Source organism: Prosopis cineraria, unplaced genomic scaffold, assembly GCF_029017545.1.
Source record: "Prosopis cineraria cultivar Desert tree isolate PC_DT_omini unplaced genomic scaffold, ASM2901754v1 PC4, whole genome shotgun sequence".
NCBI classification, from domain to species: Eukaryota; Viridiplantae; Streptophyta; class Magnoliopsida; order Fabales; family Fabaceae; genus Prosopis; species Prosopis cineraria.
This window is the reverse complement of record NW_026555335.1, coordinates 12,264,572-12,279,037: the sequence shown is the minus strand read 5'-3', so window position 1 is coordinate 12,279,037 and position 14,466 is coordinate 12,264,572. Positions and strand designations below refer to the sequence as shown.

Genomic DNA, 14,466 nt, shown 5'->3' with positions numbered 1-14,466 from the left:
TTGTCAGGACTTTACTATCATTAATTTTCTCTTTTAAGACTTAACTGTCATTCTTCTCTTATTAAATATCAGGAAAAATTATTAAAAATAATTTTTTTCTTTAATAGGGAGTAGGGGTGAAAATTTAATAAATTTTAAGATAGAGTTAATAAAATTTAAAGGTTTCTTAGATCTGGTAAAATATACTGAAAATAACTTATAAATATAACTAAAAAAATATGTTAATTAAAACACAAATGAATTTATAATCAAACATGCATTCAATTGGCAAGGGTGGAGGGAAGGGGAATGGGACTAGTAAGGGCTACGGCCTCTAAATTTTTAAATTTCTTTTAATATTATATATAGGTTAACATATTTTTAGATTTCCTAAAACTTATGTCAGATTTGTAGTATACCACTCCTTCCATCTCTTTTTTAAAAGATCATTTTGTCCTTAAATATAAAAAGGGTATCATAATATTTTTGAATAATTAAACAATTATATTCTTATCTTAAAAAATGAAGGAGATATTAATTTTTTGCTCTGCCAACTAATACCATAATATTAATTGTAACATTATTAGAAGAAAAAAAATAAAAAATCATTGTGATTTTATATAATTTTAAATAAATAATAAATTTTTATTAATATGCAACATTATATTAAAAATGTCTTATATACAGAGATAAAAAGTGTATGTGTTTTTGGATCTTGGCTCCTCATATTATTAAATCTGGCTGCGCCCCTCTCAGTCACACTATCATGTACTTAAAACGAGCGTTTAACAAAATAAATTTGAGAGAAAGGGAACGAAATTCAAATGCGACTCCGGAAACGTGCCTGGAATGGAATTCACGAAAATGCCATTGTCAAAAGTAACCGGATTTACAAGAATATGTCGTGTGCCATGAGGGAAATGGTATTCACGTCTAACGGATAGGAACATGAATTGACGGAAAGTAAATGCTTGACTGAGAAACAAATGCGACGATTAATGTGTTAGTACAAAAATGGACTTCAATGCCTTTTGAGTCTTTTTAAACACAATATATATATATATATATATATATGGCTTTTTAAACACAATGTTTTGGCTTCGATTTTTGTGTAAATGTAAAAAATATTTTTAAAAGAATTACCTTCAATTGAATATAAGTCACGCAATAATTAACCATGCTTGAATTTGATCCAATAATACACGCACAGATATATATATATAATTCAATTGCTTCTTCACTGCACTTAACATACCAATATTCAACTAACAGAGTTTTGTGTAATGAAAAATTTAATCATTACGAGATAAAATTTGAATTTGCTCTCATTTAACATTATAAAAAAAACACACATAAAAAACCTACTTTGAAAGTTTACAAAAGTATTTTTTTAATGTTAAAGTATATTTTTAATTCCTTAATTTTATAAAAAATTTTAATTTAATCTCTTAATTTTATAAAATATTTTTTTAGTCCTGTAAATTTAACACTGTTAATTATATTAACAGAAAATGACGACTGTAATGCTAATTATGTAATTTATAGGCTGAGAAAGCTTTTTTTTTTGGCCTGAATAAAGCATACTTTTTTAATATAATTTTTTTTTGCATTTAAATAAAAAATTAATTAAAAATAAAAAAAATTCTGAGCCACATGCGTGGCATCTTATCCGTATATGTCTTTTGCTTTCCCAAACGCACACCATGACCGCCATTTCTCCTCCTCTTCGACAACAATGGCTGCTCTGTTCATCACCTCATCCTCCCGTTCCCCCTTCTTTTCCCACAACAGCCAGCGTCTCCTTTTCGAAATCCATTCTCGAATCATCAAGATTGATGACTGATCTTCACAGAGGTGAAAGTCATGGATGTCGAAAGACATGTAGAACAGTTTGTAGAGATGAGAGTTCCAATGGCAGTTTTTGACATCGACCATGTTGACGTGCTAGGGTTTATTTTAAACATTTTTTTGGCAAAGATTTTAGACATTTTTTAATTTTCATGTATTTTATAGTTACGATTAACATATCAGTTTTAAAAATGTTTAGTAAGCATTTAAAATTACACAGTCAGTATTTTTCATTAATTTCATTAATAAAGTTAGAATTAAGGATTTAAAAAATATTTTATAAAATTAAAAAAACTAAATTAAAATATTTTATAAAATTAAAAAAATTAAAAGTATCATATTTTAAAGTGAGAGAGAGAGAGAGAGAGCGCCCGGCTGCCCGGGGATTAGAATTTTATATTAAAAATGACTTACTTTGAATTCATAATGACATGACCGAACAGGAGAGACGAGTGAAACAATGACAGGTGGATGAACCTCTTGGGTTTGACACACATGCCACTTCGCTGCATTGACATTAAGAGGCCTGGACTAGGTAGTAGGTCCCTTCATTATTTATTATTATCACTTATCCTTTTTGAGGCAACAACACATGTTATTTTTTAATATTTATTTTTATGATTCAATTCAAATCTATTTTAAATAATAATTTTTTATAATTTTAAATTATATCTATTGTCATATAAAATTACAATCGTTTTAAATATTTTGTTCTCTCTATATATTTCATTAATGATGTTTGGATTAAGATATATTTTGATCCTTGATGATTTTTTTTTTTAAGAAACACCTGACACTTTAATATATTTTGTGTAATATTTTTATCTAAAAAATAATTAAAATAAAGCATCAGCATTTGACGTTTGGCGCGCACAAACGTCTGTTAAAAGTCAACATGGTGGGCCTCAAAATGCCAGGCAATTTACCATGTCGACCAAAATCGAGCTTGTTTGACAACTTAGTTTAAAAAGAATTTTTTATTCTTTAAAATAAAAAAATAAAAAAATTATTTAAGTAACATGTTTTTAAAAATATTTTAAAAAAAAAAAAATAAAATATTATTTTGGAGAACAGAAAAATGAAAATAACTTTTAAATATTTTGAGATTATTATTTTTAAAAATAAAAAAATTTAATTTTATTATTATTTTATTTAAAATATGTTTTATAAAACACTAGATTTTTAAATAATAAAATAAAAATAATTTTAAACAGCTGCCTAACCTTTTTTTTTTTTTTTTTCCCTTCCCAACCTGCTATCGTGACTGCAACTATCTCAATCCGCGAACCCAAGCATAACCAAACCAAGAGCTTCCTCCTTAGTCTTTACTTTCTTCGCTTCTCAAAAAGACTGGGTAACCACGTTGCTAAGAAACTAATTGTCGGAGCTATTAGTTAAGGTTGAGGACAGAGTATCGATGATGGCCAGGGAGGCTCGGTGTGTCAAGAAGAGCAAGGACTCGAAGCTCAAGCTAAATGTAATAAAGTCAAAATTTTCACGAGGTTAAAATATTTTAAAAGTTTTTAGAATGATTTAGATAATTAGAAGGCATCGGAGTCTTCTGAAATACGTTGGTATGACTTCAAAATACTTAGATATCTTTAAAATAGTGTAGAGAGTATTTGAAGTATTTAGATTATTTTAAAGATATCCTCCTCTTATACATTTTAGAATTCTTCTTGTAAATATCAAGATATTTCTTATAGATTTTTTTATAGAAATATCTAGAGATAAAATATACACCATTGGATCAAATCAATCCCAACCGCCCATTAAGGAAGTGGGAACTTTTTGGAAGAATGTGGGAGCCTATAAATACCTCATCACTACTCATTTATAGAGCTGAAAATTCAAGGAGGTCGGGTGCCCAAATAAGCCCGAACAAGCCAGACTCCTAAAAACTTGAATAGTTAAGCCCGGCCTGAGTACCCAAGTTTTTATTTTTTAAATCATTTTTAGTTAATTTTTTCACTTTAAAATTAATTATTTTATTTTATAAAAAATATAAAATATATTTTTTGATACTTAAATGATATATAGGATTCAAATATATAGTATTTTAGTATAAAATAACCTAAAACTTAATTAATTAATATTTATCATATTTTGTGTTAATAAAATGAAAAGCATGACTATAAATTGATAGTATTATAAATTATAATTTTATAACTTATTAAATATGGATAAAATTTGGTTAAATTATATATGAATACACTTAAAAGTATTTGTGTTTGTATTTATAATTGTCAATATTTTCATAAAAAATTGTCTTAACTCATATTTCATATATATGAATTGTTAAAAAATAAAGTTAACCTTTAGTAGACTCTAATTTTTAAATTTTTATAGTTTTTAAATTTTTTAATATTATATTTAAAACTATCTAATTTTTTAAAAATTATTTTGGTTTTTAAGTTAACTTTAATTTTCAGTTCAATAATGGCTTAACTCCAATCTAATTCAACTCAATTATAAAAGCAATCATTTGATCCAAATGGAACAGTCAATGACTCTAGTTGATGATCTCACTATTGAGTTCGATCTTATTTTCAAATCGTTTCTCTTAAGCGTGGTAGTTACAAGCACATTTGCCTATTATAGTCCTTTTTTTTTCCGACGACCAATGAACAAATAGATTCAACAAAACCATGTTCATCTTCTCTGGATTCATAACTGCATGATTCCAGCGACCAGTAGGTTTGCAGCACCTAGTAGCTATATCACAGCATCCCTACAACTTTATCTTTCTCATCCGTTTCATTTAAGCTCTTCTATAATTTTTTGCCTAAAAAATATAAGAAAAATAATAATAATATCTCTTTAAAATATATAAATAATAATTTAATTTTTTAAAATATTATAATTTTTTAAAATTTTTATAAATTTTTTTATCATTAATAAATTTATATAAATTATTAAAATATTTTTATTGGAAATGAATGATTCATAAATTTTATTTAAATGTTTACAATTTTTTTTTATATTTGCAACAATACAATAACAAATCATAATTTTACATGTTAAATTTTTTATTTGCTGTTGTATTATTGTGAATATAAGAAAAAAAGTTGTGAATATTTAAAAAAATTTATAAATTATTTATTTTTAATAAGGATAATTTGATAATTCATAAAAATTCATTAATGATAGAAAAGTCTTTAAAAATTTTAAAAAAATTATAATATTTTAAAAGATCAAATCATCATTTATATATTTTAAAAAAATTTTTTATTATTTTTTAAAAATATAGGACATTTTTTATTTTTTAAGAGATTAAATGTTTACAAATAAAAAGTATTTTAAGTTTTTTAAAATATAATCATTATTTTTTAAAAAAAATATTTTTATTAAATAAATTACTTTATATTTTTTAAGGTGAAACACTTTATTAAAATTAATAATACTAAATATAAAAAATAAATAAATTTAAAGATAAGTAACTACTTTATTAAGAGTAAAATTTAATTAAAAATATTTTAAATTTTTTTAAAAAGTATAACATTACCAATAAATATAGTACACTTTCCTTGCAGCTGGAAAAATTTTTAGAAATATATATAAACTTTAATAAAAAAGTGCATAAATTTAATTTTAGTTGCCGTACACTTTTAGTTTTTTAATTTTACTGAGTTTTAATTTTATGAGTTGTCTTTTCCGTTTTTTAATATTAACATTGCTAGTTTTATTAATAAAATTTTTTATATTGAAGTAGTAAATATCAATAAAATATTTTTAAATATTGATATGTTAAATTTATTTTTTTAAAATAATCATAATTGACATAAAAATAATTATTTAAAATTAATAATTTCATAATTAAAGAATTAAAAAAATATTTTATAAAATTAAAAATTAAATTTAGGGACATTTTAGAATTTAATTTTTATTGTTGTAATCACTTACTCTCTCCGTTAAAAAAATTTAAGGTATTTTTAACATAATTTTACCATTAATAAAGTAATTATTTATTTTCAAACTAACTTTATCTTTTATATTTACCTCTATTAAATACCTTATAATAAATATAAAATCATTCATTAATAGGAACACTTTTTTTAAAAAATAATAATTACATCTCAAAAAATTAAAAATATCTCATATTTTTTAACATTCAACTCCTAAAAAAATACCCTACATTTTTAAATAGAGGGAGTATCACATAATTTTTTATTAAAAATTCCAAAATCATCACGAAAAGACATTTTTCTGCTCACAATAATAATAATGTGAAATAATAACAATAACAATAACAATAATAATAATTGCTTGACATCATATGATACTTTTAACATATAAAATTTAAAACTATATCTAATTGCTACTGAATTGATTATAATATAATTCAATAATAGTCAAGTTAATAAATTATAATTTAATAAAAATGACAAACATGATTTTAAAAATTAGCTAAAAACTAGTATTCTCTTCTTGGACGTTAATAAATGTCATGTTACTTCTTTTTTAAACTGAAAATGTTATATTTCAGATACATAAATATGATATGGTCATGCATTATTTCTCTTTAACATCAACCCTTGTATTTTTAACTCTGGTTATAGTATTGTGTTATTTCAAAAGATTTGTTATTTTCTTTTTTTATTTACAACTTTAAACATGAGGTTTTATTTTATAAATATTGAGTCATTTTCGTTAATGGAGACCTTTCATATATAGATTCGCACATTTGTAATTTGACAATATTGTAAAGAAAAAAGAGACATTATATTGTCTGGCGAAATGTTGCTTTCCACCAGAAAGTGATTGTGTTATTAATGTTAAAAAATAATTTAAATCCTTTATAATTGAGATTGGTAAATTTATATGGAGTTTTTCTTTTTAGAAAATAGAAAGAAAATTTTATATTTTATAAAAAATAAGAAAAATGAGAAAAATTAATAAAAACAGAAACTTTACATAAATCCATCTATCTCAACTTTAAAGAATTTAAATCCTACAAAAATGCTTCAATCTTATATAATTAGAACAGTTGCAAGTTTTGAACACATTTTTTTTTATAGCAAGTTTTAACGTAACATTTTAGGTTTAATCAGCATCAAGGACTTCAGTCCTACTAAAGAAAAACACGATTTTTTATTGCTAAACATATTTGGAGATTGATCTTAGCTGCAAGTGTTAAAAGAATGTGTGAAATACTCTAGAGTTTGGACAAATTAATTTTTCTCCTCGCTTAAATGTTTTTATTTATTTATAAAATTTATAGTCACATTATTTTAGTTTCAAATCTTATAAACTACTAAAGTTTAGGTAAAAAAATTCCAAAACTAACCAAAGCTAGTACCCTTATATTATGCACAACGGGATCATAAAAACTTTACGCATAATTATTTCATGAGAATTACAATATGTCTCAAATAAGAATTTTTTTTCAGTCTCATTTATAAGTCAAATTTCTGTATTTACTAATAGTTAGGATATGTTTTATTTATGACTAATTAGCAGCACGTAATTGTAGAATTAAGGAAACAAAGTCCACGTGCCAATGCCTAACTAGTAATTTAATTAATCAATAATGTCCGTAACAAATCACATATGCTACTTTAATTTTGATTTTCTTATCTTAAAATAAATCTTGTTTTGTAAAATTTTAGCTTTGTTTTAAAATAATGGCCAGCTCAAATTTTCAATAAAACTTCAATTAGTTGGATGCAATTTTACCCTTCCTTGATACAAATAATCCGGTAAGTCATGAACTTCAAGGTTCTCAACAAAGAAAAAAAAAATACTAACGTAAAAATATTATATAAAGTTTGCTATAGTCAAAGTTATTTAATATCTTTCTTAATTTATGTGTCATAATAGTATTAATTAATCCATACATTATCAATAAATAATATAAAATCAATAACAAGTGGCTTTGCTTATATAGCATTTAGAAGTTCCAAATGATGCATCAATATTTTAAATTTTTTTATGTCAAAATACAGGGGTAGTGTTTTTTATTGTTGGAGTAATTTGGATTTGGATTTAAATTTTACATCTAAAATGTTACATTTAAATCTATATATTTAAAATTATTTGTTTTAACAGTGTAAAGAAATTTAAAAGAAGAGGTCAGAGACAAAATGGGATTCGAAGCAAAAAGACAATATTAGGATTAACAAGTTTAACTCTATTTTTAATCAACAAGGCACAAGAGATGAGAGAAAGTTATACCAATAGTGAAAATATGAAAAGAATATTTAGAATATACAGAAACAAATTCAAATTCAAATATCCATAAACTTTTATATATGCAATAGGAGATGTAGTTCAAATTCAAATCTAAATACTGGTTAATTAAAACACAAGATGGAGGAACTTGGTCTATAGAAGTGAGAATTAATAATGACCGAAAAAATAAATTAAAGATGAAAAGGAAACGAAGACAATTATAATAAAGAGGTTTGGTGCACTGTTGGCAAAAATTAATATCAACCTCACCTCCGTGGATGTTTCCCCACCAGAAGTCTATTTCATGAGCCTCCTTCTACTTGCTTTAAATATATTCATCTCTCTGCCTCCATCCCAAAAGCCTAATTGACTCTCTCAAAAGAAGAAGAAGAAGAAGAAGATGAAGATGACGATGATGGAGTCTCTGAAAGAAGCAAGAGGCGAGATTTGCCTTAGACTCTCTGCGATTCTCGTCCTGGTTTTAACAGCTTGTTTGGTTGCCTTCGATTCTCAGACCAAGGTCATTCTATATATCACCAAGAAGGCCACTTACAATGACTTAGAAGCTCTCAAGTGAGATATATCTATACATACATATATATATATATATATTTCTTAATATATATGTGTGGCTTCAAGTTTTGTTGATTTGTGGGTTTGATAAATTTCTTGTGCAGAATATTGGTGTACGTGACTTCTGCTGCTGCAGTTTATAACTTGCTTCAGATATGTAAACACTTCGTCTCGGGTTATTCTGGAGGAAAATACAATGGCTATCTTCTGTACTTGGCTTGGCTTTGTTTCTTGTTGGATCAGGTACCTAAAAAATTAAATTAAACTCTCTTTATTAATTACTATAACGTTTATAGTCATACAATCATCGCTTAAAATAAAAAACTTTCTCAGCTTCCATACCCAACGCATGAAAAAGTAGTAAAGGCACGGTATTAATTAGTTTTTGAAGTAGGAGGCAGTTTGGAAGTAAAAGAAAATTAAAACCCATAGTCATCAAAATTGGTAAGATAAATAAAATTGTGTGTCCAGTTTTTTTGTTATTTTTTTTACACTCATCTCCTCCTGTTTTCCTTGTTGGGATAGCAAACGGGAGCTGGCCCAACGTGGTATGGACAAAAAAATATAATCTCATATGGAGTAAAATTAGATTAAATAAGACATTTTAAAGTGTGGGTGAATAAAGAGTATAGTATAAGTTGACATGATATAACATGATAGAGAAAAAAAGTCTCATATTAGATAAAGTTAGCTTAGGAAGAATTTATATAAGGAAAAATAATGATGAAAGATTGTTGAAGAAAATTTATATCAATTAAAAATTATTTATTATTAAAATTTAAATGAAAAAAATTTAAATGAATTGTTATTAATTTAAAATAGATTATTAAAACTTAAGTAAATGCTTGTTGATAAAAGACTAACTCAAATTGATAAGTATATAATTGAGTTAATTAATTATTAATTAATGTAAATTTTTTTAAATAGTTCTTAATTGATTTTTTTTTTTGTATAAATGAAAAAGATTCATTGACTTTAGATTCTTGGAATCATTAGGAGGCCCAACTGTCTTCTTTCCTCTTCCAAGATGCTTTTGGGTGCACCCAACATTCTCCTCTTCTTCATTCTTTTTTTTTTATCATTTCTCTCGCCTAATTAATTTGGCAATTAATGAGTGGCTACAGGTTATATTATATTATTTTTTAAAAATAAACTGAATCTCTAGTTTAATGCCCCCAAAATCGGATGTTTACCAGTGTAATATATACATACATACGTACGTACATATAGAATTTCCTTGTCAATTTATCATAATTTCCGATAGATTGATGATTTTCGAAAATAATATCCCATAAATCTGCTCTTTTTTAAAAAAAATTTAATCCCTCACAGATAAGTATTCTTTCTGTTTGATCAATAATATTCTAAAGTTAATTTCCAATAAATGAGAGATATCATGGCACACACTCACACAAATATTATAATTTTCCAGTTAATTATGATATCTAATATATAGAGAGGGGGGACTGACGTTTGTTTACTTTTCTCGTTACACACAAACATTAGATTAATAAAATAATATATTATTCATCATACTTTTATTAGAATTAACCTGCTTGATAAATATTTAAACGTGATGAATTTAATAGTATGAGAAGTCAATTTTAAAAATATCGCACACATAGAGCTTTCTTAAGGGGGTATAATATGATTAGATTCATGGGAATGAAGTGGTAAAATACTTAGGGAAGAGGTTTAAATGGCAAAAATAAGGGTGTTTTTAGATTTTAAAGGAAGAAAGCAAATTGCAGTGAGTCATAGACCAAACAAGCTTGAGGGTATTTCCGGTATTTAGGTCCCTTTTGCATTTAGAGCTGGGCCCTCCAGGGTCCAGCACTAATGGAGTGTTTGTATTGGTAGTTGGAAAAGGACGTATACAAAAATACAAGAACGTGATTGTGTAACAGCCATAAATCTGTTTTTATTTTTTTGATAAAAAAAAATACTCAGGAGTCGGAATTTTATTTACTTTACCTGTACTGTTTCTCTTAATTTTATTTGTTATCAATCTAACTGTAATGTTGATAATTTAGCTAAACATAGTTTTAAAATTACTCAAAAATTTTATATCTTTGATCAACTCTCATTTTTTATTTTTGAACACAGGGGATTGATAAAAAGTTTTCTTTATTATTTTGTTTTGTGTTTTATACTGTTTATAATTCTGGTTGAATTTTAGTTCTCATTTTTATTACAAAAAATTACTTTGACAAAGTAAGAAAATATTAGCGTCAGTGTCTCACGTGATCAGGTTAGCACATGTGATTCGGGCTCGTGTCAGGATATGTGTGGAAGTGTAAGTTTCAAACATTTATGATACAAACAATACAAGAAAAGAAAAACGAGTGTGTGTGTGTGTGTGTGTGTGTGTGTATATATATATATATATATATATTTATGTTAAATTATTTTGGGGGAATACCGCTTCGAGTCTGCATATTTTAAATTTCTAATTGTGTTTTGTTTTTAAATTTTGCTTTTTTTTTTGTTTGTTCCATCTCTTCTATTTAATCTATCTAATGTTTGTTCTTTTAGCTTTTTAAAAAAAATCATAAGAATCATGTGCTAACCAAATGGTAGTATTTATTTGAGCTAAATCGATGTTTTTTTTTTTTTGCCGACATGGATTTAATATATTTTGCAATCCACAATTAGTTGACCTAAACTACTTCCAAATTTCGGGGGAAAAAACCTACTTCCAAATTATTACATAACTTGAAAGTGTTCAGTTCAGTAAAATAATTACTGCTTGGGCAACTCATGGTCTTTATGAGGTACTAGCTTCCTCAATTAAAAAATATAAAATATTTTTAATTGAATATTAACATCTAATAAAGTAGTTAATTATCTTTAAACTAACATAATTATTTTTATACTTATTCTTATTTAATAGTATATTTTACTTTAAAATGAATATAAAATGATTCATTTACATTGAGTGTTTTTGCACAAAAAAATTAATTAAATTTTGAAACTCTAAAAGTGGCTTACATTTTGTAACATGAAATCTTTTAAAAAATACCTTATATTTTTAAATAAAAAGAGTAATTTTAAAATTATAAGAACTGAGGTTGTTGTTAAATTAAATAGACGAGATGAGGAACAACAAAAATAAACTATGTGTAAAACACGTTTAAAATATAGGAACTTATATTAGTATTTTTTTCAATTATTTTTATTGATAAAGATATGACGCTCTCAATTATTAAACTTTTTTAGACATAACACTATAAATATATTATTACTCAATGATATTATTTGTTAATTATTACTAATTATGTTGGAGCGCAAAATTTTTAAACTATAAAATTATTTTTAAAATTTATTATTTTATTGCATCCAACCATTAAATTATTATTGGTCCCCAATTCTCAGTTATCAATCTCTCAATTGTTATAACTGAGAATTGGGGACCAATAATAATTTGATATGTCAACCATAACGAATTTGATAGCTCAAGTGTTTGTGGATGTCTTCTTTAGAATTCTTCATATTGATGGGACTCACATACATATATACATAGTGCTTGTGCGCGAGACTCATCAAATAAATGAAAATAAAGAAGAAAGAGGAATAGTACTCACTCTATGTATCTCAAATTACTCTCTCCATATGGAATACAGGGTATTGATAAGTAATTTACTATATTAAAAAAATATTAATTGAAATCTTATTTTTTTAAAAATTATATCTTTTTAATTTTACCTTGAATGAATACTCTATATAAATATTTTGATAATAATAATTAAAATTTTAATGTATCATTTTTTTTAAAAGTAATAAATGAAATAGAGGTATAGTTGAAAAAATAATTATAAAAATCACCAAATAGCCTATATTTTGAAGAAAATAAAATTTTTAAAAGATGCTATATATTATGATTTGGAGGGAGTACAAAATAACTTTGAAAGTATTTTATTGTCCCAAAATATAAGATAATTTAATAAAAATAAGGTTTATTTTATAATTTTTTTAATATTACCTTTTTAAGTGAAGAGAGAATTAAAATTTTGTACTGTAATAATTAATTACTAATTTAAAATTATATTAAATAAAAAGTATTTTTAAAATTTATATTTTTATTTTGAAAAGATAAATTTATAAAATATTACCGTTAAATTTTATGAGTACGCGAACTTATTTCAAATTATCTTTATAATTTGGAATGAGGAGAGGATAATATAGAGAGGGGTGAGAATGCAGGTAGGAGTGTATCTGACGTTCGGGACGAACACAGCGGCGGCGGAGGCGGCGGCGATAGCGTTGGACGGAGCAAAAGCGATGATGTGGATGAAAGTGTGTGACAAGTACAGGAGATTCTGCGTTCAAATAGGAGTGGCTCTGTTGTGTGGCTACGTTGCTTGCATCGTGATGACCGTCATATCATGCGTCTCTGCCTACAACTTGTTCAGGCTCTACTCTTCTTCTTCCTTCCTCCGCTTGAAGGCCACACGATAAATTAATTAGCTCTTAGCTTATGAAGGGCAAGTGAGTGAAAGAGAAAGCTTTTAATGATGCTTTATGTATATCTTTATGAAAATCTCAAGCAGACTGCACACTTCAAAATTGTCAACCCACACACACACACACACACACACACACACACACACACACCACACACCACACACACACATATATATATATATATATATATTTACCATGTACAAGTGTCAAGCCGTCAATGTCCATAACTGTTCTAATGGAAACTACACCTACTTTGCTTGGAAGGTGTTTTGAGTTTGAACTTGACATTGATATATTTGTGTATGTATGTATAGTGTGTTATTCTCCCTTTTAATAAAAATGACTATGTTAGGGGTGATTATTAAAAAAAATGATTATCATCTAAACCAAGATAAATTAATTGAAATAATAAAACTATCTTACAGTTGAATTACTTTTCTGTTTTTGCCCCTCACAAACACTATCATTGAATATTTCAGATTACATTAGAATGTGGTAGAAGGGTATTTATACAATAACCGGTTATACACTGTACGAAGCAATAAATTAAAAAAAAAACTTGTGGTAAGGACGATCATTTTCTTCTAAAACGTGCCCAATATATATGGGTGAAGGGAATAAATAGAATGATTTGTATTGGATTTCACACTTCTCATCACCATCATCGTTCTATTGTTTTGTTATTTGATTTTTTTTTAACCAAAATTTCCAGTCAAACTAATGTATCTTTGAAGAGAAACTTTTATCAAATTATTATGTGTGTACTTTATAAGAAAAATAATCTAATATGAGAGTCCCTCTATCCTAATTTCAAGACACTTTATTAATTATTTATTTTTTATAATCCTTTATATAAGTCATACTTCATAAAATATTTGATGTGAAGCATTTATAATTTTTTTATATCTAGGATCTTTTACTTTTTAATACGCAAAAGTAATTTTAAAATGTTATACTAATTCTTAAAAAATTATAATTTAAAAAAAAAACAGACACAGAAATTCTAAGAAACTTTTAAGTTAATTTAAAAATGTTACCATTTTTTTTACTTAGATTATTAAAAAACCGATGTAAATTAATGACTTGGGATATTTTTTTTACAATTAAATTAAATTAAATTTAATATGTTATATTTCAAATGTTTTGGTTAACATTATGTTATAAATAATTAAATTAAATTTATTTAATATGTTGGCACTTGCGGTTTCATTTCAATATTCTTTTAATATGTTTGCACTTGCGGTTTCATTTCAATATTCTTCATTTGATGCTACTACTGTCAATCGGGCAACACATTTTAAAGTATTTAAGAAGCCAATCCCGCAACTAATTGCATTGAAAGCGTTGAAGTCAACTTCAAACATGCTCAACAGCACGAGGCTATGATTAACGGTTGGCCCTGCCAGCTTGCCGTGGTGAACTTATTAATTA

At 25.6% G+C, this 14,466-nt stretch overlaps 1 protein-coding gene across 1 annotated transcript; it reads left to right on the top strand.

Moving 5' to 3' along the window:
* Positions 1–8,343: 8,343 nt before the first annotated feature.
* On the top strand, positions 8,344–13,342 carry LOC129309715 (CASP-like protein 2C1). Its single transcript, XM_054951398.1, has 3 exons — positions 8,344–8,571; positions 8,676–8,814; positions 12,775–13,342. The coding sequence occupies exons 1-3, from the start codon at positions 8,399–8,401 to the stop codon at positions 13,027–13,029; spliced, it is 567 nt and encodes a 188-aa protein (XP_054807373.1). The 5' UTR covers positions 8,344–8,398; the 3' UTR covers positions 13,030–13,342.
* Positions 13,343–14,466: the final 1,124 nt, after the last annotated feature.